Source organism: Silurus aristotelis, assembly GCF_946808225.1.
Source record: "Silurus aristotelis genome assembly, chromosome: 20".
NCBI lineage: Eukaryota > Metazoa > Chordata > Actinopteri > Siluriformes > Siluridae > Silurus > Silurus aristotelis.
Window position 1 is genome coordinate 5167988 of NC_139593.1, and position 24599 is coordinate 5192586.

The 24599-nt window shown below is 41.1% G+C and overlaps 3 protein-coding genes across 6 annotated transcripts in view; all 3 read left to right on the forward strand.

Annotated features, from left to right (window-relative positions):
- Positions 1-363: 363 nt before the first annotated feature.
- cct4 (chaperonin containing TCP1, subunit 4 (delta)) lies at positions 364-6061 on the forward strand. Its single transcript, XM_083522796.1, has 13 exons — positions 364-505; positions 1450-1502; positions 1606-1695; positions 1790-1898; positions 2486-2750; positions 2830-2962; positions 3203-3342; positions 4395-4491; positions 4609-4719; positions 4838-4968; positions 5316-5550; positions 5694-5807; positions 5887-6061. Exons 1-13 carry the CDS (start codon positions 370-372, stop codon positions 5899-5901), a joined length of 1629 nt encoding a protein of 542 aa, XP_083378922.1. The 5' UTR covers positions 364-369; the 3' UTR covers positions 5902-6061.
- Positions 6062-6994: 933 nt separating this feature from the next.
- On the forward strand, positions 6995-18846 carry fam161a (FAM161 centrosomal protein A). Of its 3 annotated transcripts, none has more exons than XM_083522757.1 (7): positions 6995-8085; positions 11187-11446; positions 11647-12867; positions 13125-13292; positions 13724-13823; positions 15693-15844; positions 16837-17347. In XM_083522757.1, exons 1-7 carry the CDS (start codon positions 7963-7965, stop codon positions 17237-17239), a joined length of 2427 nt encoding a protein of 808 aa, XP_083378883.1. In that variant the 5' UTR covers positions 6995-7962; the 3' UTR covers positions 17240-17347. The 3 variants fall into 3 exon arrangements, with proteins under 3 accessions (XP_083378883.1, XP_083378882.1, XP_083378884.1); XM_083522756.1 differs by having other exon boundaries at positions 7287-8085; positions 11181-11446; positions 16837-18846; XM_083522758.1 differs by lacking the exon at positions 6995-8085 and adding an exon at positions 8300-8683 and having other exon boundaries at positions 11181-11446.
- A 1298-nt stretch (positions 18847-20144) lies between these two features.
- The window catches only part of xpo1a (exportin 1 a), a 16959-nt gene continuing 12504 nt past the window's right edge, over positions 20145-24599 (forward strand). The window contains exons 1-4 of one of the 2 annotated variants that reach the window (XM_083521680.1): positions 20145-20816; positions 23297-23426; positions 23857-23958; positions 24455-24527. In XM_083521680.1, coding sequence (XP_083377806.1) covers positions 23301-23426; positions 23857-23958; positions 24455-24527 — 301 coding nt within the window. In that variant the 5' untranslated portion in view covers positions 20145-20816; positions 23297-23300. The remainder of the gene's footprint in view (positions 20817-23296; positions 23427-23856; positions 23959-24454; positions 24528-24599) is intronic. The other variant, XM_083521679.1, reaches the window with a different exon arrangement.

Below are 24599 nucleotides of genomic sequence, written 5' to 3' on the forward strand. Positions count from 1 at the left end.
TAACCGTATTTTTATTTTGAATGAACGTCATATAATTTCGCCATACAGTGAAAAATTGTAACAAATAAATACAATTACAGAGGTGTCTATTTCTTTTAAATAAACAATTAAGCCAGGCACGTGTTCCGCCGCCTTAATGACGTCATATTAATGCGCCCGCCGTAAAGGGGTCCTTTCGTGTCTGTGGTCGCAGCCGGTGCCTCTTTCTGGAAGGTTCTTGTAGTAATTAAACGAGAGTCGAACCGAATCCGAGTCCATCCGAGCTTTTGGAGCGCTGAGAGTGTCAGCAGGAGGTCCCGAGGTTCTCCTTCATCATCGGGAATTAAGAAATTGCTTGAATTTAGATCTAAAATAAACAATAGATTAAAGATGCCCGAAGCAGCGATTGCCGTGCCGAAGGGTCCGGTCGGGGGCAGAAACAACGGAGGCAAGAACAACGGAGGCACTTATGTGGACCGGGACAAACCGGCCCAGATTCGGTATAGCAACATCAGCGCGGGGAAAGGTGAGATTATTTATAAAAAATAATTATGATGAATCCTTCATTTATAGTGTTGCGGATCTTTGAGCTGTATAACGGAACCGTTCGGATGCTGTAAGAGAACCTTCTGGAAATCCAGAGGTCTTGAGATCTTGAAGGCAAAAGGTGCATTGTGCTGGTTTAGCTCATGAGAAGCTCCATGTATGGTGATGCTGCAGGAGCAGGAACCGCAGCGACGCCCAAATCTCAACCCGCCATCTTTCCCCAAATCAGGGCTGGACGATGTGATCTGCACTGCCGCATCGCGATACTCGATATGCGCGATATTGCACCTCGATATCTGCTATCAATGCAGTAAAATGCAATTTCTCGACCTTTGTGGTCGTATAAAGGTCTTAACATAGTAATAACATGTTACATGTGGAATATACAGTAGAGTAATGATAAGTTATGGATGGTGCAGAGTTGCATAGTGACATGTGATATGATCAGCTGTTCAGTGCAGGGGGAAAAAAAGCTGCTCTGAGGAACCTGCAGCATCTGCCCTAGGGAAGAGTCTGTGGTTGAGTGCAGATGATTTCCTTGGATGGTTTTCACCACCTTCTGAAGGGCTTTATGGTCCGAAGCAGTGCAGCTGCTGTACCACACTGAGATGCGGTTTGTGAAGATGCTCTCAATGGTACAGCTGTACAAGTTCTCCAGTATTCTGTAGCACAGGCAGAACTTCTCAAGTCTCCTCAGAACATGCAGGTGCTGTTGTGCCTTTCTGATCAGTGATGTGAAAGCCGCATTTTTATTTCCCAGCACAATGAATACCTGAGGTGCCCTGAAGTCTCACACATACCTTATTCAGATGTTTAATAATTTTTTTCTGGGAAGGAGAGTCTCCAATCGACCGCCGCTCGGGTTTGTTACTAGAAACGGATAAAAAGCGTACGATCTAACTGACTGCGTGTCTCGTTTCGCAGCCGTTGCAGATGCAGTCCGGACGAGCCTCGGCCCTAAAGGCATGGACAAAATGGTACTTTTTTTTTTTTTTTTTTTTTTTTATTCCTCCGTTTTGCATATTTGTTGAAAATGAGTATACTCGGGGGATATGATGATGATGCTGGTTTGTGTGGTAGATCCAGGACGGGAAAGGAGACGTCACCATCACTAACGACGGAGCCACCATCCTGAATCAGATGCAGGTTCTGCACCCTGCTGCTAAAATGGTGAGACGTGATGTCTTTCTGTAGGAGACAGTGATGAAGGGAAACGTTTGCCATCATGATGATTTACTGTGGTGTGTGTGTGTGTGTGTGTTAGCTGGTCGAGCTGGCCAAGGCTCAGGATATTGAGGCTGGAGATGGCACTACAACCGTGGTGGTGATCGCCGGATCTCTTCTGGACAGCTGTGCCAAGCTACTGCAGAAAGGTACACACACATTTTAACCTTCTGTAGCACATGTTTGTGTGTGTGTGTGTGTGTGTGTGTGTGTATAATATACATATTGGGGCTGTCAAAATTAACGCTTTAACAGAAATACAATTATTTTTAACAGCACAAATTTTCAGGTTTGTTTGACAATGTTTATTTAAAAAATATTCAAATAATAAATATGAAGTCAAACCCTTTAACACACACGTTTATTCACGACACATAATTCTTATAGGAGCCACGTACCACATTTAACTGTGCACTAAAAAAAATAAACATATAACTATATTTCTATTCTATAACTTATTAATTTCCAGAGTGGAAAATCATTAAAGATCAAATTATTAATAATGAAGGGAGAAATGAATTTGAGTGAAATTTAAGTTATAACATCTGGCACAATTAGTTATTGTATTAAAAAGAAGTTAAAAAGTCTTATTTTAAGGGAAGGTTTGAACAGATTACTGTGCGATTACTGATATTAGAAATCAGAGGGTAGGAAACGCCTGTATATGGACTGAATGTGGAGTCCTGCGTGATTATAATTGAGGTCATTAATAAACCTTGCCGTGGTGGTTCCTCAGGAATCCACCCGACCATCATCTCCGAGTCGTTCCAGAAGGCGGTGGAAAAGGGCGTGGAGATCCTGAACTCCATCAGCCAGCCTGTGGAGCTGAGCGACCGCGAGACCCTGCTAAACAGCGCCACCACCTCGCTCTGCTCCAAAGTGGTATCCCAGTACTCCAGCTTGCTCGCCCCAATGGCCGTGGATGCAGTCATGAGGGTCATCGATCCGGCCACGTCCACCAGCGTCGACCTCCACAACATCAACATTGTCAAGAAGCTCGGGTGAGTCACGAGCGGTGCGGATGCTGTGCTTTCGTTCTGCGGTTTACCTGTCTAACACCTGGCCTTCATGTTTTTTCAGCGGGACCATCGATGACTGTGAGATGGTGGACGGTCTGGTTCTGACCCAGAAGGTAGTGAACAGTGGGCTGTCCCGCGTCGAGAAAGCCAAGATCGGCCTGATCCAGTTCTGCCTGTCTCCTCCCAAAACCGATGTACGTACAGACCAAACGAGATTCGGTGTATATCCTACTAAAAAATTTTTAAATAGTTAAACTCTCCCTCCTTCTCTTTCTCTCTCTCTCAATCTCAACGTATAGACGGCCCAAATTCACTTCTATCTCTAACCTTAACAACCCAAAGTGTCCGTCCCCCCCCCCAAGTTAAATCAATTTTCACATGAATTTCTCTTCTAATCCAGTGCTTTCTCTTTCTCCTTCTCTGGTCCGGAGCAGATGGATAACCAAATCGTGGTGTCGGATTACGCACAGATGGACCGTGTACTCCGCGAAGAGAGAGCCTACATCCTCAACCTGATTAAGCAGATTAAGAAAGCCGGCTGCAACGTCCTGCTCATCCAGAAATCCATCCTCAGGTACGCAACAGGAGAATGTGCACACTTTAGTTTGGGCCCAGATTTTTGGGGCAGTCTGCTTTGGACAAGAGCTCGATAGTTTTTAAAATAGTACTGAACTTTTATTGAATAAAAAACAAATGAATCTCAAATTAAAATAAATATGAATGTATTAATAAATATTGAGACATGCATTCAAAGTGAAACAAAAAGTAACAGTCCAAATAAATAGTCACATTGAAAATGAATAAACAAACACTTGAAATAACAGCATGTGGCATCAGTGATTCGCCTCTAGAGGTCGCTTATGTACTGTATAACGCAACCCTGAAAAACTATGGGTATGGATTTGTATTGATCCAGCAATCAGATTCCAGTGCAGGTTAATCGGCAAAAACGACGAATGGGTCGACCTCCAGTATAGACTTTAATTTTGTTTTTTATGCAATTATTCTCTCATGTATTTATGTATTAAATCCCACACACTGTCGCGATCTGGTATTTTTGTCACTTGAAAAGCTGCTTTAAATTTTCCATGGACTAAATCAGTGTGTTTATCTCCAGCTTTAAAAACTTTCTTCACTACGCTGCTCTACACGCCACTGCCCAGGGACTATTTAACATGCTGTTTATAAATAAAAATCTATTTGAAATGACTGTGAAAACGTTAAGCGCACTGTTTTCTTTTTTTTTTAGTTTGAAATGATACCAAACTTTGGAAACTTGCAGGTTTTCTTTGGCCTGAATCTTCTCCTCGCCCCTCGCTGTTATCCTCTCGTTCCTCCTATTTTTCATCCTGCAGCGTCTCCTGTGTTACCTGTCCAGAGCGCAACAGTTTAGCTGGCGGTGCGTCAATAATAACGGTCCGTGGGGAAACACAATCCTGTTTAGTTAAATGGCTGAAATGAAGCATCGAGGCAAATTAATTTCTCAATTTTTTTGAGGAATCGTTAAAACGCCCTACTTTAGACACACCGTGCGTGTGTGTGTGTGTGTGTGTGTGTGTGTGTGTGTGTGTGTGTGTGTGTGTGTGTGTGTGTAAGCATGCACTGTAACACCTTTTTGTGTTTCAGAGATGCGCTGAGCGACCTTGCTCTTCATTTCCTGAACAAGATGAAGATCATGGTGGTGAAGGACATTGAGAGGGATGAAATCGAGTTCATCTGCAAGGTAAGAATCCAGTGCTCTTCATTTCTGAGATTCTCGAGAAGCAGATTCGACCTGGTTCTTGACTTTATGAAACACTTTTGATTTCATAAATTCAAATTCGCAACGAATGTTTTCCAGACGATCGGCACCAAGCCCATCGCTCACATCGACCAGTTCACGGCGGAGATGCTGGGCTCGGCCGAGCTCGCTGAGGAGGTCAGCCTGGACGGCTCGGGCAAACTGGTCAAGGTGAGAGACCATGATCTGAGGACAGCTCGTGTTCTGCACTTGAGCTTGATTTATTGTATAGAGTTTGATGTTGATTTCTTCACTGTGTTTGTGTGTGTGTGTGTGTGTGTGTGTGTAGATCACCGGTTGTGCTAATCCAGGTAAGACGGTGAGCATTGTGGTGCGCGGATCCAACAAGCTGGTGATCGAGGAGGCTGAACGCTCAATCCATGATGCTCTCTGCGTCATCCGCTGCCTCGTCAAAAAAAGGTGAACCCGGCCATAAGATTGTGTGCTGATGTAGGTCCTGTACTGATGTAGGTAGGGTGAGGAGGCCTTGAGGTGCACTTATCTGAGAAAAAAGGTTTGGAGCTCCAAATAAGGGAGATCTTCCACATCTTTTAACCGAAAATATATCTTCAGAAATGTCATGCTACCATGTCCAAACATTTGTAGAATCGTGTGGCTGGTTTGAGGTAACTGGTTGTGGAAGAACCACATCTGGGTGGGAAAAGTCAGGTGGTGTCCCACAGCTATAGTATCTTGCCCGCTAAAAGACTAGCTCTGGAACGTGTGAACGTCTGAATTGTAACTCATGTGACGTCTCGCCCCTGCAGGGCCCTGATCGCGGGTGGCGGTGCTCCGGAGATCGAGCTGGCTCTGCGTTTGGCTGAGTACGCCCGCACCCTGGGTGGCATGGAGGCTTACTGCGTTCGCGCCTACGCGGACGCCCTGGAGGTCATCCCCTCCACGCTGGCGGAGAACGCCGGTCTCAACCCCATCTCCACGGTGACCGAGCTGCGCAACAGACACGCTCAGGGAGAGACCACAGCCGGCATCAACGTGCGCAAGGTGGGAACGCCGTCGTGAACCGCACAGTAGCGGTGTAACCATGGCAATGTGTACAATTGTCTTGCAACATTATATTCTGAAGCCTCTAATATCAAACAAGCTGTAGTGTAAATTTTAATTAATTATTCTTTTTACCCAATCAGGGTGGCATCTCCAACATTTTGGAAGAACTGGTGGTCCAACCTCTTCTGGTCTCCGTCAGCGCCCTCACCCTCGCCACGGAAACCGTGCGCAGCATCCTCAAGATCGACGATGTCGTAAGTAGCCCCTATATTTATAATCTAATCTAGTGATTGCATGAACAAACACATACCTTACGCTCTCCGTCTTTGGCAGGTGAACGCGCGGTAAAGTGTGTGTGCTCGCACGTGTAATAGCAGAGCACTGATGGACTGAAGCAGCGCCGCTGAAGGTTGCGGGGACCTCACAAAAACCACCACTCCATAACCAACCGCTCACAAGCCGTCTGTAGATGTTACGTTGCGTAATTTAATAAACTTTTTTTTTGTGTCCTTTCTGCTTCACTTCGTTTCAATTCGCAGATACGATACAGGGTTTTAACAGAGATCAGAGTTTCTGATCACAAATGAGTTTCCATAACTTTAGTAATGATGGGAAGATGTTTCAGTGGAAGAGAATCGAGAGATGAACTCTGAATGATTTTCTGATTTGCTTGTGCACGTCCAGTGAAAATTAATGACTTTAATTAACTAATCACTGCACTTTAGTAGGGGAGTGTATTTGTTTAATCTTCTAAAAAAATGTATCTTCCGCTAGAGGGCGGTAAACCACACTTTATGAACCACTGGTGTACATTTGATACACACACAATACTATGTGAGAATTTTAAGCAGTTGTAGGGAAACATTGTAGCGAGCACGCTTTCATTGCGTGTTCATTATCAAAATGGAAAGTAAATGCACAGAAGAGAAATCCAAATTTGTCCTGCTTTCAATTCTTCCTTCTGCACACATTATTGACTCGCACAGCACAGTCAGGGTTTTCGTAGGATCAGTTTCAGGTGAATGAGGAACCAATTTATCTAAACAGGTGCTCATGATAATTTAATTTCACATGTATGTTAAAGTACGGACATTAAGTGAAAATGTAAAAGCTGTGTAGCAGCGTCAAACCGGGTGAGGAATCGCCAAAATCTGCTGGTGAAGAAGTTGTGGAAGAAACAGAAACAAGAATCAAGGGGGTTCTACTGCATCAGTAAGGTCTCTCCAAGGCAAAGATCTCAAAATAGGCTTTGGTTTCTAGATAAGGTGCTCAAGCTATATTGAGGAAGCACAGAAAATTGGGCGATGTTGAGAAGCGTTGACGCAGATGATGTCCAGCAGTCCTATCAGCAAAGAATTGGGAGTCCCACTGGTTGGATGTTTGGCTTTTTGCCTGCAATTCTTCCATTAAGATCACTTCTGTCCAGATGTGGTCTTAATGAAAGAATTGCAGGCAAAAAAAAAACAAACGTCTAACATGGAAAGTCTATGTACTGAAACAGAGGAACTGTGTAGCAGAAAAATAGCGGCAGATGTTCTGGACTGATGAGTCAAAATCGGATCTATTTGGATGTAAATGTTTGCTGAAGTGCTGGACAGCGACACAATAATTAGCATCAGCAGGCAACAGTGAAGCATAGTGGAGGTTTCCTGCAAGTTTGGGGCTGAAATGGAGTTGAATTAATGGTGTCATCAATGCTGAGAAATACAGGCAGATTATTTACCTGTCATGAGATACCATCAGGGAGGAATCTGATTGGCCTCAAATTTATTTGGCAGCAGGACAATGATCCCAAACACACAGTTAATCTCTCAGCGAAGAGAAGAACAAAGGGAGTCCTGGAGGTAAATTTTGGTCTGAGATAATCGCATTAAATGGGTTGGGGTTTTTTTTCTGCAGTATTGATGTTCGTAAGGAACTAAAAATAAAAGTATTTAGTAGTATTGGACCTTTTTATTAATTCAACACGTGGTTAACATCATGGTTTATCGAATACAATGTAGTGCGTTTACCATTTTAAAGTGCTTATTTCCAAATCTTGAGCAAATTTAGACAAACAAGCGAAGAATAAATTTGTTCCTACAATTTATAATGTTGAAAAAAGAGCAGATAATTCGCCTTTATGGGAGAAAGATAATCTTATTAACTGGTTTGAGCCAATTAGTGTCGGCTCGATCCCAAACGCAGTGGGGTTGCCCTACAGGAGTGCACTAGATAGGGCACTGAGTGCGGTGTCCCTCGCGGGGTAAAGTGCACTGCAATAAGGGAGCGGGATTGGGATTGCGAGGGTTTTGTTTGATCCGACACCGCTCACCGGAGACCCGAGCGGAAGTTTGGGCTGCTTGGGAGAAAACCGGCGCTGGAGTCTTGGTGGGGTTTCGAGTGTTTTTTTTTATAAATAAATAATAAATGGACAGCCCTCATCGAGCCAACGTGTTCGTGATGTCCTGCCTGAAAACACCGGTGGATCCGCACACCAAAGTACCGCTGGCTTTGTACGAGAGGGCGCGTGCGGCTCCGAACAACGAACAGGTGAGTCGATCAGGTGAGGCACTTCCGGTTTGGGCTTCTGACATGATATTCTTTATATAATATTACATTTCCGCCAATTTGACCGACTGTTCAATTCTCAATGGAATCAATACATTAAAGTGCATTGCATTAATTTTCAATTTGTTTATTTTAACCAAACAGGTATTTAATTTAAAATTGTTTAAGTTGCACCTATAAAAAAAAAAAAAAAAAAAAAACAGGCATAGAACCAGAACAGTAATTAAAAAATAATAATAAAAAAATAATAAAATAAAATCCCCGAGGTCCATATCGAACTGTGAATTTTGTGTACCGCTACACCCCTATAACGCATTTGATGTAGTCCGCACCTGGTATTTCTCCAGCTTTATGCGTGCTGTATGAATGGACGAGGCGCAGGTGTACAGAAGGGAAATAATCTGTCAACCAATCAGAAATCAGAATGTGGTTTTTCCGGGTAAATCGTGTGATCAACGCGCGCGTTCGTTACTAGGCAACGTGGACGCGGTGCGTGGGAGTCGGAAGTGTGAGCGTTTAGTAGAGACTGTAACAATACAGAGTCGACAGCTGCATGACCTCCACTACAGGGATCCCTCAGGTAATGTACACACACACACACACACACACACACACACACACACACACACACACACACACACACACACACACACACACACACACACACACACACACACTCTCCATCCTCTCTGACCAGAGACTGCTGATTGGGTCATTGATGTGATGGGATCTATTTAAAGAGAACTGTTCAACTTCGCAATTGTGGTTATTCTCAGTTGTTAATGAATTGATGGATTTGTGCTGGTCAGTTATGAACAATAGATAAACTTGAACTTTTAGGAAAAAAAACTTGGGTGGGACTGAAATTCTCTGAATTCACTGTACACAAAATTTGGGGTCGGTACATACCTCAGTTTTTAAGTCACGGTTTAATTTCTGTACGGTGAAGAAACGCAGAACGTAAAACTGTTTGTGTGTTTGTTTGTTTTTGGGTTTTTTTCTTCTTTTTTTTTTGATCACCAAAGTTTATTCTTATTTATATGTGAACATCAACAGTTTACGTTTTTAAACAATTAAAAATTAAATGCCTGCTTGGTTGAATATCAAAATATTTTATTTATAAAAATTAAATATATAAATATAAAATTGAATAAATCAAATTAATGCAATACACTTGCTTATGGATTAAATTGAGTAAGCGATTAAATTGGCACAAATTAAAGTGATAAAATGAATGGAAATAAAAAAGTCAATAATTTGTTACACCCCCTATATGAGTAATACAGAGGTGTATCTAAGTGTGTGTGTGTGTGTGTGTGTTTACATGTCCTACTTATTTCCAGCATACTTTAAAAAAATGTCTTCATTCTTTCCATCTTTCATTTATTCACTCCTACGATATATCGACCTGCCAGTTTTCTTGATGCTGGACATAAAATGCGAAAGGATCCATATCACTAGACTCATAAAACCGTTGGTGATGACAGGGAAGTGGGGGCAATTTAACACATGCGAAGTACAAATCGTGTTTCCTTTACAGATCGAGTAGCAACAGTGACACTGCGCTCAAATTTATGTATTTCTTTCTGTGCTTTCTGGAGACTAAACAAACTTGCGGTCCACTTAATACATTCATGAGGGAATTTTAACTGTTAAGGATTTTAAAATGATTGCATTCGGTACACGTGTACCAGACCAGTATCTCACTGTATTACACCCCTATTATACATTTATATAATGACACCATGGCAATAGAAAGCATCTGTGTTATAGAGTAACGCTATATAACAGAGCTCTGCATAACAGGAATCTCATACAGTAAAACATTATGCAAAATAAATTTACCCAATTCAACACATTCTCCTTCCACTGCAGCCACAGCCAGATCCACATACATCATCTCTAGCAGAAATATCAATATTACCCTCATAAAATGGCCATGGGTTTTCCATGCATTTATTTATTTTTTTGTGCATTACAGTTTTGCTGGGGATTTCTTTTCAAGCCCGTCTTGTAAAAATGTCTCTGTGACCAAATCAGTTTCTTATCCTCTGTCAGTCTCTGTGGAATAAAGAAAAACGATTAAATCCACTAGAATATATTCAAGCTTGAGCAGTTTGCTATAGATGCGGTTCGCAAGCTCTGACTTCTGCACTCCCTGGCCCCACAATCATACAATGTAAAAATGCTTAAGTTTTTAAAAGCAACGTGTACTTTACCCTGCAAACGCCCTCGTTACTGATTCTGAAGGCTCGCAGCAGATTCCTTTGACCCTGGCAACACGTGACGTGACTGCTGAAGTCTAACTGTATAGAAACTCTAAAATAAAAAAGCAGCACACTAGAGAGAAACTCTGAAATGAAGAGACTATTGGGAATAATTTAACACATATTCATGAACAAAATTATATTAAAACGTAAGTCAGTGATTCTGATGGAAATTAAACCACCAGAGAAGACCTTGCTGGTCCTGACGGTATCAGACACCTGAATTTTCCAGCCATATGTGGTTCTTCCTCAAACTGTTACCACAAATCTTAAGGCACACAATTGTACAGGACGTCTTTAGATGTTGTAGCAGGAAATTTTCCCTTCACTTAAATAAGAAGATGCAAACCTGTTCCATCATGACAATGCTCCTGTGCACAATGCCAGCTCCATTAAGCTTTACATGGGTTGGAAGATTTGGATCTCCTGCTATAGAGCGCCAACCCAAATGGGATGTATGTTAAAGCTGACCGCACCCCAGGCCTCCTCACCTACCTGACTTTACTAACACCTTTGTGGCTGAATGAAATTTCCACGAAAATGAGTGTAACATCTTCCCAGAAAAGTGGAGGTTATTAAATAAGCAAATGAACAGTAAATGTGAAATGATTGACGTTAAAAAGGAGAAAATAAATGTCTTATGGGCAGGTGTCCACAAACCTTTGGTGGTATAGGTTATTTGCGATACTGTGTGTAGATGTAATGAAAAATTGTCAAACGTTATTCAGTCACTTTAATTAATGTTAATATGATTAATTAAATATTATAATGCATCACAAAGTCACTTAAACATCTGACCCATTCTTTCAGATGGAGTCTGATTCTGAATTCGACCCAGATACCGATGAAGGACTTCAGGATGAAGTCTGCTGCCCTCTGTCTGTTGCAGATGGCTGTAAATTGGGTGGCCACATTGACCTGCAAGAGCTTAACCTTTCGAATAAGGAGTACTACCGCAAGCTGGACCAGCTGAGGAGAGCTCACCTTTGCACCATGGCTGATCTCAAGCTCATACACATTAAGAGCCTTAATCTGAAGCGTGCCAAACCGATGAACGGCCATGACCGAGTCTGGCTGTGAGTTCCAGTTTTCTTTTCTTTTCCGCACTAGTTGATGGGGTTGAATACCTAGTAAACAATGGATGATTTTCATACCTTCATTAATTGCAAGGGTATCGGGGGAAGGGGGGGGGTGGGGAGTTGTCTAACCTTCATCCTGGGCAGTTTTTTTTGGTTTTCATTAGCAGCAAAGTTAACTTGTGTTTTTCCATGTGCAGGCTGCAGCATAATCAGCCAAACAGTACGACTGAAGAAAACCTGAAGAAGGCTCTTTCAGCCCACGAGCTCCAAAGCACCACCTATGTGGATGATGTTTGCAATGCCCAAGGTGACCATATCAACCCAAACGTTTCAAAAGGTTCCCTCGGTTCTCCAAAAGAACGCATTAGAAACATGTGGCGAGGCTTCTGTATATACAAAAAGTCATCAAGTAGGCAACAAGCATCCTCCGTGTCACCAGAAAACCATCCAGGGGACCATCAAGCCATGGTGGAATCAAAAATCCAAAGGTCAAAAAAAGGGAAAGGTTGGCGTCCGCAGGTGACCGTCCCCAAGCCCTTCCGAATGACCCTCCGAGAATCCAAATGCAAGGCGGTCAGGTCTCGTGCCGAAATCGAGCATGAGAATGAGAAGCTGCGACGAGAACTGGAGGAGCTGACTGAGTGTCAGCGCAAGTTCCGAGCTGCCCCGATGCCCTCTCATGTCCGACTGCTGCTATACGAGGAACTGCGGGAACGAGATGAAGAACGTCGCCGGGAGTTTCGGACTGCAGAACAGCAGCGCCTTCTTGCTGCCCAGAAGCCCTTTAGTTTTCTGGAGAGGGAGCAAATCAAGAAACAGCAGAAGGAGCTCAATATGCTCCTCTCCACTAAAGAGCAAGAGAAGCACAAGAGGCGCCAATTTCGAGCCAAACCTGTTCCCCGTGCTGTAAAAGAGGCAGCGTCGCAGGAGCGGGAAAAAGAAGAAAAGCTCTACCGGGAGATCAAGAAAGAAATGCGGGCAACAGACATGCTCCTGAGTGCCACCGAGCCGCCCAGCATGCTGGCCAAACGTTTGAATGAACGCCATGCGCGGAAAGAAGAGCTATCTGTCGACCAAAAATCGTCGACCATCACCAACCACAAGAACAGATTCTGCTCCCAGGTCCCAGACTTTGACGCCCACTATAGGAGCTTCCAGAAGCAACTTGAAAGCAAGAGGGAATTCCGACCTCTGACAACTTGCAAACCCTTCAAGCTACGCACAGCTAACAACAGCCCTTGTAAAGAGCGACTTGCAGCCAAGGCTGAGGCAGAAAGGAGGAGCCAAAGCACATCTATGTGCCTGTTTGTATCACTTTCACCTGCTTCATCCTCCGTGTGTTCGTCGGCCTCTGGGAGCTGTGAATACCTACCTCCTAAAATTACTGACGCGGCAAAGAAACGTCAAGAAGCTGTTAGGTAACTGCATCCAGCCCTGTATTTGGTAGCCCACCTACCAACTATGGGCCTTCCAACCCATTGTTCGCTTGACTACTCCTTAACTTTCCATGATGGTGTGTGCTTCCTGTAGATCCTCAATCCAGTGTTAGCTGATCAAGAATAAGATCCCAAACAAACCAAGACTCTCACACAAACCCCAGTTCTTGGCTCATTTGTCCTCCTGAGCCATCCCTCTAGCACCAGTCTTAAAAGCAGATCTTCTCCTTTCTGAGCAGGAAGGTTCTCGAACAGAGAAAGAAGGCTGAGCAGGACGAGGAGAAATGGAAGGAGCAACAGAGGCAGAAGGAGAAGAAGCTGCAGAAGCTGATAGCCAAGCGTGCTCAGGCTTACGACCCACACGTGGCCCTGGCACAGATCTGTGAATCCAAACTCAAGGAGTTCAGGTATTCAGTGGTTTTAAATTTCGCTGAACTTGCGTTGGGTAATGAATTAGCTCTGTGATTGTGACTGGTGTGTTTTTTTTTTGTTTTTGTTTTGTTTTTTTTTTAAATGGAAATGGGTGTTCGACAAGTTCTCATACTGGAGATGTACAGTAACTTTTATTTGTACTGTGCCAGAAAAAAAGGATGCAGTACAAAGGCTTTGTTACATTCATTCATTTTCTCCCGCTTATCCGTAATTCAGTCTAAGCAGGCCCCCGCCTTCGACCGCTGCCCAATCCTCACAGCACCGTCCCTTACGGTCCCTCCTGCAGGTGGTGAGCCCACGGGAAGGCTTTGTTACATTTCTTCCCAAATTCTACACGTGTCTGTGTGTCTGTGTGTCTGTGTGTGTGTGTGTGTGTGTGTGTGTGTGTGTGTGCACCCTGGCACAGAAAACAGGACCTGCAGAGGCGCAGGGAGTATCAAGAGGAACTGAGAGAAATACAAGGGAGAGTAAAAAGCAGACCTCTTCTACTAGAACAAGTTACACAGGTGTGCTGTCTGTCTGTCTGTCTGTCTGTCTCTCTTCATCTAGCTCTCTGTCTGTCTCAATCTATCTATCTATCTATCTATCTATCTCTATCTATCTATCTATCTATCTATCTATCTATCTATCTATCTATCTATCTATCTATCTATCTATCTATCTATCTATCTATCTATCTATTCATTAATAATCCATAAGTAGTCATGTATAGTTAATAATTAGAGATGTAATATATTTGTTTTGGAGTTACACCTGCCTGTTATAATGTATAGTAATGGAATGTTGTTGAGGCTGCGTCACCATTAAAACGCATGAAACCAAAGTGCAGGATGATGACCTTAGATAATGGTGGCGGTGGGGAAATTAAGGGTTTTTTGTTTGCCTAATGAGATCTGTGTATAAATAGATGAATCATAGCCATGGTGAGCAGCTGCTCTGAGGACTGATGTTTAATAAAACCCTGAGACTCTTAATAAAAAGATTCCACGACACTCTACATTTATCTATCTACAGGTACATCTCAATAAATTAGAATATCGTGGAAAATTCCTTTTATTTCAGTAATTCAACTTAAATTGTGAAACTCGTATATTCAATAAATTAAATGCTCACAGACTGAAGTCGTTTGATTCTTTAGTTGTTTTAATTTTGATGATTTTGGCTCACATTTAACAAAACCACACCAATTCACTATCTCATCAAATGAGAATACTTCATAAGCCCAATCAAAAACACATTTTTTGTGAATTGTTGGCCTTCGTGGAAAGTATGTTAATTTACTGTATATGTACTCAATACTTGGTAGAGGCTCCTTTTGCTTTAGTTACTGCCTCATTTCGGCATGGCATGGAGGTGATCAGTCTGTGGCACTGCTGAGGTGGTATGGAAGCCCAGGTTTCTTTTACAGTGGCCTTCAGCTCATCTGCATTTTTTTGGTCTTTTTGTTTCTCATTTTCCTCTTGACAATACCACATAGATTCGCTATGCGTTTCAGGTCTGGTGAGTTTGCTGGCCAGTCACCACACCAACACCATGGTCATTTAATCAACCTTTGGTGCTTTTGGCAGTGTGGGCAGGTGCCAAATCCTGCTGGAAAATGAAATCGGCATCTTTAAAAAGCTGGTCAGCAGAGGAAAGCATGAAGTGCTCTAAAATTCCTAGGTAAATAGGTGCAGTAGCTAGTTTTTAAAAAACACAGTGGACCAACACTAGAAGATGACATTGCACCCCAAACCACCACTGAATGTGCAAACCTTACACTGGACTTCAAGCCACTTGGGTTATGAGCTTCTCCACCCTTTTGCCAGACTCTAGGACCGTGGTTTCCAAATGAAATACTAAACTTGCTCTCCTCTAAAAAAAGAGGACTTTGGACCACTGGGCACCAGTTCGGTTCTTCTTCTCTTTAGCCGAGGTAAGACGCCTCTGACATTGTCTGTGGTTCAGGAGTGGCTTAACAAGAGGAATAGGACAACTGTAGCCGAATTCCTTGAGACAACTGTGTGTGGTGGCTCTTGATAGCTTGACCCCAGCCTCAGTCCATTCCATGTGAAGTTCACCCAAATTCATGAATAGATTTTTATGGACTCTTGGTTGGTCGTGCATCTTTTTCTTCCACTTAACCTTCTGTTAACATGCTTGAATACAGCACTCTGTGAACAGCAGCTTCTTTGGCAATGAATGTTTGTGGCTTACCCTCCTTGTGAAGGGAGTCAATGTCTTCTGGACAACTGTCAGATCAGCAGTCTTCCCCATGATTGTGTAGCCTAGTGAACCAAACTAAGAGACTATTTTAAAGGCTCAGGAAACCTTTGCTGGTGTTTAAAATTGATTATCTGATTGGCATGTCACCATATTCTATTTTTTACATACAGATGAACGCTAAGAGGGCAGCGGAGAAGCGCTATAGTGAAGCTCTGCGTGCGTTTGGTCTCGACCAGGCCTTCATTAAAAGGAACGCTCTCGCAAGTAACCACGGCTGCACTTTCTCTGGCGGTTCAGACATTCAGTCACCTCGCACACACAGGTGGGCATGTACACTCTGTGGTATTCACTCCACACACAATTATATATTATACAAATAACAAAAAATCTTTACTATAAACCACAAAGGTTGCTACTATAATGAAAATCTGATGAATTGTATACTTTACAAGGTGGTATAAAAACATTTTCGTGACTAGTTTTGTAACATGCCAGCAGATGGCAGCACAGAGCTGCACTCAGTCACAGGGAGCACCAGGCTTGTATAAGTCAGTGTGCCAAAAGACATTGTCCAGTTTATATCGGAAGCTGCGCAACTGGTACTATTCTGGCCAGGTGCGTTACTAGGTGTGCTATTCTGACCATATGCACATTTTGTTACCGAGCTCTCTAGTAGAAAGTGTTCTAGAAAAACTTCTAGAACACATTCCAGAACACTGGGAGCGCTGTGGCATCGGACTGTTTTGAAGGTGATAGTGTGTAAACATAGATAAGTAAAGTACTTTCTTGTTAACAGAGCTAAGTGGTATGTTATTTTATACATTTACTCTATGGAAAAACCCAAAAAATCACTTAGAACCCTGTTTCTTGTTTATGCAATTGGGAAACACCCCTCATATCTTCCTCATACTATTAACACCATTAACCAAATGAATTAGCAAGAATGCTAGACAACTGCTCAGGTACTAGCTTGAGTTTGTCACAGTTTGATAGGAGTTGGATTCCAGGATCAGAGTCTGGATTATTTTTTTTTTCAGGAATTGTTTTTCACTGCATCCAAATTTGTCTAAATCTATCACAACAATCAAAGCTAATTTGGTCATGGCTACCTTTTCGCTAGGCTATGTAGCTAGTACGATAGGTGTATGTGAGGTAAAACTTTTTTTTTTACTCAAGACCTGAGAGAGAATATTTTTAAATGGGATAAATATATAAGATGTGTTGAGAACTTTTTGGGAGTTAATATTCAAAGGTTGTTCTTTTTTTGTTTGTTTGTTAGGTTTTTTGAGTTTGTTGGTTTGTTTTTGTTTCCAGGAAGGACAAAACAGCTGGTGATGTGGAGAATGCCGATTCTGAGAATTATTCAGCCGCTGACTATCCTGTCGATTACGAAGATTATAAACATGACGTCGAGGATGTACTGATGGTCAGGAAGAATGAGAGAAAGCAGGAAGATGATGGAGAAAATCTAGATGAAGAATGGTACCCCAATAAGGACCGAGATGCCATTCGTTCCTATGAGCACGATCTGGATTTCGATGATTATCAGGATGGGGATGACTGCAGCCATGGTAGACATAGCAACACAAGCGTCACGAGCGATGATGGACAAAGAAAAGAAGATGGGAAAAGTGTATCTGGAAGTCAGGAGTCTGAGGGTGGTGAAGAAACGGATAAATGTGAAAGTGGAGACAAAAAGAACAATGATTCGCACTGAAAATGCTATTTTATTTGTGACTCTTGTTGTGGAAATGGCTGGGATTTTTTTTTTTTTTTGTGTACAGTATTTATTATAAGGACTGAGAATAAATTGGTCCATACTTTACAGTTTTTCTCAGTTGCTTTGGTGCATTTTCTCAAATCATTCTTAATATTTGCAAACCATTTCTCAAAACAATTTGTACAAACAACACATTGAGTTACTTGCAAAAGTCTGTACTTTTCTCAAAATCTCTCAAAAGTAACTATATGTGTCTCTGAACATCTTATTATCATCAGAATAACAAGTCCTTTTGTATTTGTTCCTAAAATTGTTTAGTTGAAACATGTTTGACAGATGATGACAACTGGTTTAACCATTTTGCATTCAATGACTAACACAATGAACTGATGCTGATAATAGTTAAGTTATATAGGTGAGAAGCAGTATATTATATTTTGAACAACATGACTAATGATAATGTAGAAAACAGCAGACACAATCAAGTAAACGAATGAACCAAAGCATTCACAATTTATTCATATGGTACTTTTTCATATTTTATTAATATTTTATTGCCATTTATTTCAATTTGTATTATATATTTGTTTTTTTATATTAAGCAATCAGTATAACCAAAGAAAGTGATGTAATGTGTGAAGGTTTTGAGCATTAGTCTCCATCAGTGCAGGTGCAATGACATCATATTTCAAGGTCATGAACAGGTATGTTTGGCTGACCTGGACCATGCTGAATCTTTTTCTAACCTGTTACTTTTGATGATTAAAAAAAAACAAAGATAGAAGGACTTTTTCTTGTTTTTGTTGGGAGTGACGAGGATGGACAGGATTAGAAACGAGTTTATTAGAGAGAAAGCGAATGTTGGAGACAAAGTGAAAGAACCCTGGTTGAGATGGTTTGGACATGTGCAGAGGAGGGACATGGCGTATATCAGTAGGAGAATGCTGAGGATGTAGCCGCCAGGGAGGAGAAAAAGAGGAAGACCATGGAGGATGTTTATAGATGTGGTGAGGGATGACATGCAGGTAGTTGGTTTGAAAGAGGCAGATGTGGAGGACAGAGTAGTATGGTGACGGATGAGCTGCTGTGGTGACCTCTAACAGAAGCAGCCGAAAGAAGATAAAGGGACTTGCCACCATTATGTTATTAAAAGCACCCAAAATTTTGAAGATAATGGTGGCAGATGAGGTAACAGTTGACAAATGAAGCTGTAAGAAAGAGTATAAAAAGGCTGTGTTTTGGCTGTGACTTTGGACACTTCCATGAAACAGTCTGACTTTGTTTCTGACAGAATAAATCCTGATTCTTTGACATCACAACCCTGGATTCTGCATTGAGACTATTCTTTTTGATTGGAGTCTTTACTTTGATACTGAATTAGTTTGTTATTGTCTCAATTAGCCACGACATTCAAAGCAACGTGAAATTGCTTTTATGATTTGCACAAGTGACTACATGATGTGGAGACTTACCAAAAGTAGTTTTGAGAACTTTATTTCTGATCTGAGAAATGCTCCAAAGCAACTGAGAAAAACTGTAATTGTATGGTTTCGGTGTAGATATTTAGATCTTGATATAATAAATCTGCTGTCTTTCATAGCTGTTAGTTCTTGTGCTGGCTTTCTTTATACTGACTACATTTAAATAAAGAATTTTTGAAATATTTTAATTTCTAAGGGAAATGATTTTCCTAAGGTACTAAAAAAAAATCCAAAATTGTATACATTGTTCACATGAATAGAAATACCTGTACACCTGCTCATTTATGCAGTCATCCAATCAGCGAGTATGTGCTGGTTGCAAAACAATGCATGAACATACACAGATACAGGTCAATTTATCCAGTTAATGTTCGCATCAAACATCAAAAACCAGGTTGTTGGTGCCAAATGGGCTGGTTTAAATATTTAAAAAAAACTGTTGATCTACTGAGAACACACTCTACAGTCTACTGTTTATACAGAATGGTGCATAAAACAAAAAACATTAAACAAGAGACTGGTGGGAGAAAAATGACATGCTGCCATGGAGGATATAGTAACTATATAGTCACAACCATGCTGAGCTGAAAAGCTGAGCAAATACCAAACCTGTGTTCGATGGGCTACAACGTTACAACGTCACACTGACAGGTTCTTCTTCTATCAGCCAAGAAAATCACTTTGAGGCATATGGGCACAGGGGTGTATAATATCGAAAACTACATTGTTTGATCTTTTTTTTTTTTGTTACTAGGGATAGATAGATAGATAGATAGATAGATAGATAGATAGATAGATAGATAGATAGATAGATAGATAGATAGATAGATAGATAGATAGATAGATAGATAGATAGATAGATAGATGGTACCAGTAGTGATGTAAAAGTGTAGAGAATATATATATATATATATATATATATATATATATATATATATATATATATATATATATATATATAAAATATAATATATAATATGTTTAAATAATATTGTGTGTGTGTGTATATATATATATATATATATATATATATATATATATATATATATATATATATATATATATATATATATATATATATATATACGTACGTACGTACATATATATGTATTTTTTATTTTTTTTGTTTATTTTCTGATAAAGTGTACAGTAATGACACACACACACACACACACACACACATACACACACACACATATACACACATATACACACGCGCGCGCCGCGGTACAGCTCTCAGTAATTTTCCATCACTGCCTCAGTCCGACCCACGCCGCACGCGCCATGCGCGGGGTCTTGGAGGCAGCCCGTGCGCGCGCGCGCTCGCGCAAGGCGCGCGCCCGGAGCGGCGCCGCGCCAACCAATGGGCTGCCGGCGCGAGACGCGTCCGGCCAATCGGTCGCGGCGGTGGGTGGGGCCGCGCGGTCCGAATTTTTTACGCGGCGCCACGGGCTGAAAACTAAACCGAGATGGAATATCCCAGTCTGAACCGGTTTCAACCGGTCCGGGGTCTGTTTGAGAAGAGCTTGGTTTTCCCACAGACTCTCTCCCCAGGCTTTACGTGGTTTTCTTTTTTATTGTTTTTTATTTATCTATCTATATTTTTCCTGACATTAGATCCAACAATAAACTAACGTCCTGCTATCATTTGTAAATGAGACGAGGGAACTTCAGGCATTACAATCAGTGACATTCGCTAGCTAGCTAGCACTTAACGCGGAGTTGTACCAGGGGGTCAGTCGGATTAATCTCCAGAGGAACATCATTCAGTGTTAGCAAACTATTTATTCTTATTATTTTCTTTCAATATTGAATTATAGGATACATTCGTTCAGTGAAAAGAAGAAGAGAAATCAACTCTCGTGCTATTTCACTAGCTCGTTACGATCACGTTGTCCGTGTGGATCAAGTTCATTGGTTAGGTTCTTCAGCTAGCATCCTGCTAACGCGTCATCATGAGATAAACTTGCAGGATAAATTATTTTTGTAGGAAATTGATTTCTATTGAAAAGCGATAGCGTTCGCAGGGTTGAGCAGCCACACACGCTTTGAGCACCATTTCAACGCAGACAGGAGTGTTTCATAAAACGCAGGTAAGTCGGTCAGGTCTTTCATAGGGTTTTTTTTTGGGGGGCGGGTAAAATGTACTTTATTGATACTAAAGTGTTTTTAATGTGAGTTTTTATCCAAGCAAAAGTGCATACTTATGACGTTTGGTGTATAAAGTGACTTCCAGTTCATAATGCAGAGAAAAGAGAAGTTGATTGAGTTGTGGCCATGTGTGAATCGGTGCCCATTGGACGTCTGTAGGAATGTTCCAGAAAGCAGTGAATTGTTAAAGCAACATTTTGGGACAAAAACTAAACTAGTATTCACAATACCGTTCCTACGACCAGTCAGGACTTTTAGCATGCCTCACCAGAACCTCATCACCTCAAACCACCCTGTGGAGATGTTCAGCATGTCAGTCTGGTCTGATCACACTGTTTAGCCCTTTTTGGACTGGATTAGTTGATCAGAAACATGTCTAAATAGATTATTTTGACTGATTACATGATTTTGTTTCATCATCTGTAGCCAGAACTTAAGATGTTCAGGTGTGATTTAGTTCTTGATACTGTCGAGCCCTATTTGGACTGGATTAGTTTCTCAGAAAGACGTTTTCTTTACATCTGATTGGGTGATTATAGTCCTGATACGGTGTAGCTCTATTTGGATCGGATTAGTTTATCAGAAAAATGTCTTTTTTTTTTTTTCTTTAGGTCTGATTGTGTGATTTTTGTTCTTGATACTGTGTAGCCCTGGACTGGTTTAGTTGATCTAAAACACATCAAATCTTTTTTACAATTCTATTTTATCTGATTACATGACTTAGTTCCTGGTACAGTGCAGCTTTATTTGAACCTGATTAGTTTAAGATGCCTCTAATTGTTTTTTGTGTCTGTAGTCTCTAGTCTTCTGCTGGAGATCCAGGTCAATAGAGCTAACATGCCTTTAGTGCATATAGTCACCATGCCTCATCAGACACTCATCACCTCAAACCAGAACTGAAGATGTTCAGTTTCTTAATCTGGCATGATTTACTCTTTAGGGCTGTTTGGACTGGAATAGTTTATCAAAAAGACATGTAATCTTTTATTTATTTATTATAGTTTAGACCTGGTTCCCTGGTGGTTTAGTGGTTAGGATGCGGCGCTCTCACCGATGTGGCCCGGGTTCGATCCCTGGTCAGGGAACCAACCCCAGCCACTTTCAGTGCCGGTCCCAAGCCCGGAATGGGGAGGGTTGCGTTAGGAAGGGCATCCAACTTAAAAACATGTGCCAAATCAAACGTGCAGAGGATCCACTGTGGCGACCCCTAATGGAAGAAGCTGAAAGACAGTTTATTATATTTTAGACCTGATGTCTTTAGTATCCTGCTGAAGATGTGAGTCTAATTGGGCTGATGGAGCTAACAATCCATGGGAGTTTATAGCCACCAGTTTAGCAAGTCTCATCAGACCCTCATCACTGCAGACCAGATCTATAGATGTTCAGGGTCTCAATAAATATTTTCCAGGTTCTGTGTAGCCCTATATGGACTGGATTAATTGATCAGAAAGAAAGAAATATTATATATTATATACAGTCGTAAAATGACCACAGGAAGATTCTAAAGAATCTTGTTTTATGTTTGTTTTTGTTTTGCTATTGGGGAAAGGTTTAATGTAATACAGCAGGTAGCGCTCCAAGCTCTTATGCAACACCTGCACAGAAAATGTCCAAAACAGCACTGTTCAGATAGGATGTTAATCACCCACAGTGATTAAAAAAAAAATTCTCATCCAGGCAGCTGCAGAATGCTGAACCAAAGATCCAGTAACCATTTGAAAATACAAAAAAAGCATTTGAGAAGAAAGCATTTTTCAGGGTTATGTTTCAGGGTCACTGATTCATCTCCTGCTTGACTCTATACTGTCCAACTCCATAGAAAATGGTGTCCAGTCAGAAATAATTTCATAAGATGATTGCTGAATTTGGGGTTAATAAACAGATTGACTTTTTTTATTTTTTAATGAGAATGGAGAAGAATACATTGTGGCGTAGGAGATCAAAAATGACCATTTTAATGTAATCTGAACAGTGCTTTACTGTATGATCATTCATTTTAACACTAAGTCTTATGTCTTTAGCAGTGATGTGAATGAGCAGTAAAAACACCTTCATGTATGTTCATATATTTTTATTTTACTTTTTTTTTTTAATACTTTTTGTCTTGTGTGGAAGTGAGACCTTAAAGTTATCACTTCTAAAGAAAACAGTTTCACGAGTTCTGGTTTATATCTAGCATGTAATCTGATGTGACCCTTTACCATCATCAGATTTGTTTTGGGGACCTTAAAGGTGAATTTATATTTAGTTTAATCAGGTAGTTTATGCACAAGTAGTTCCTCCATAGCTCCTAAAGCTGAATTTGGAGCTCAAGCCATGTCCTACATGCTTTGTTTCTGACCACACTGCACACGTTTTTATGATGCGAATAAAATTGAAGCCACCTTGTGAGATTACTTCTTTTGTCACGCCCGCTCCACAGCTCTATGCCAGCAGATATGACAATGTTGGCGGACCATACAGCACGGCAGCTGCTGGACTTCTCTCAGAAGCTGGACATCAACCTGCTCGACAACGTGGTCAACTCCATGTACTACGACGTTGGCTCTCAGGTAAGAGGAGCACTGGGATTTCCAGACAGGACTACAGATACACATGTGATGGTTAAAAAATAAAGAAATTAATTTTTATTCGTATAGCGCACATTGTCTTCATAAGCCTTACAGAGATAAAGCGGTTATAAAGTTTTATAAAGGAATGTATAAGTTTAGTTATTGATCATTTTAAGTTTTAAAATCCAAATAAGAATTTACTCCTTTTTGTACATTTATTTACATGTTGACCCAAACGTTTTATTTTATTATATATTTTATAAATATATATATAAATACGTGTTTGGTGAGAAACACGATTGCTGACCAGCTTTATTTAGACTCCGACTGCCACAAGGCGACACTCGGTCACATCATCTGGTAAATAGCAGCTTCTTTGTGTGAATCAGGATCATTAGTTTTGTCCTCTCTCTTTCTCGCCGTATCCTAGCAACGGCTGGCACAGGAAGTCCTGACTAACTTGAAGGATCACCCGGACGCATGGACCAGAGTGGACACCATCTTGGAGTTCTCTCAGAACATGAAGACCAAAGTATGTGTGGACAGATGCTGATGTGTTTACGGGGTTAGGGTTAGAAACGAGACGCTTTTTTTTTGTCCCCCTTTCTAAAAAGTTTCTAAATTCTGTGTCCAAAAATATTTAAATTTCATGTTTATAAACATGATGGTGGGATGTCTAAAAGACTCGAGAACATTCCTGCGCACAAGGTTTTAAACCAACCTCTGCTTCCGTGATCCGCGTCTCAACTCTAAAACGCCGATCTTCTATTCTAAAGTATTTACTGTTCTAGAAAATCCAGGACACTGCTACGCTTAGGCTTTGAAGGCTACGTTGATCAATTGCAGCGTGTCTTTGAGCCTCTCATTGACACTTCAAAATATTAGTACACAAACTATTTCTGATGTTTATTGGTGATCTAATGGTGCGACCTCTAGCTAGTTGTTTATGCTAATGGTTTCCATTTATTTAAGTTTATTTGTTTTGGATCCCTGTGGGTCTCTAATCTCGACTCTTGATGTTTTCACAGTACTACGCACTTCAGATTCTGGAAAATGTCATTAAAACGCGCTGGAAAATCCTCCCCAGGAATCAGTGCGAAGGTAAATACAGAAACGTGTATTTGCCCTGGATTTGCTTCAGGGTTCTGTTTTAATTAGATATTTGTTTTAAAG

Bases quoted from the DNA above. Each gene is read 5' to 3' on its own strand.
- cct4 (XM_083522796.1), top strand. From the start codon at position 370: ATGCCCGAAGCAGCGATTGCCGTGCCGAAGGGTCCGGTCGGGGGCAGA. The intron at 506-1,449 runs GTGAGATTATTT...CTCGTTTCGCAG, and splicing joins CAACATCAGCGCGGGGAAAG to CCGTTGCAGATGCAGTCCGG. The intron at 4,969-5,315 runs GTGAACCCGGCC...TCGCCCCTGCAG, and splicing joins CGCTGCCTCGTCAAAAAAAG to GGCCCTGATCGCGGGTGGCG.
- fam161a (XM_083522756.1), top strand. From the start codon at position 7,963: ATGGACAGCCCTCATCGAGCCAACGTGTTCGTGATGTCCTGCCTGAAA. The intron at 11,447-11,646 runs GTGAGTTCCAGT...TTCCATGTGCAG, and splicing joins GGCCATGACCGAGTCTGGCT to GCTGCAGCATAATCAGCCAA. The intron at 12,868-13,124 runs GTAACTGCATCC...CTTTCTGAGCAG, and splicing joins AAACGTCAAGAAGCTGTTAG to GAAGGTTCTCGAACAGAGAA.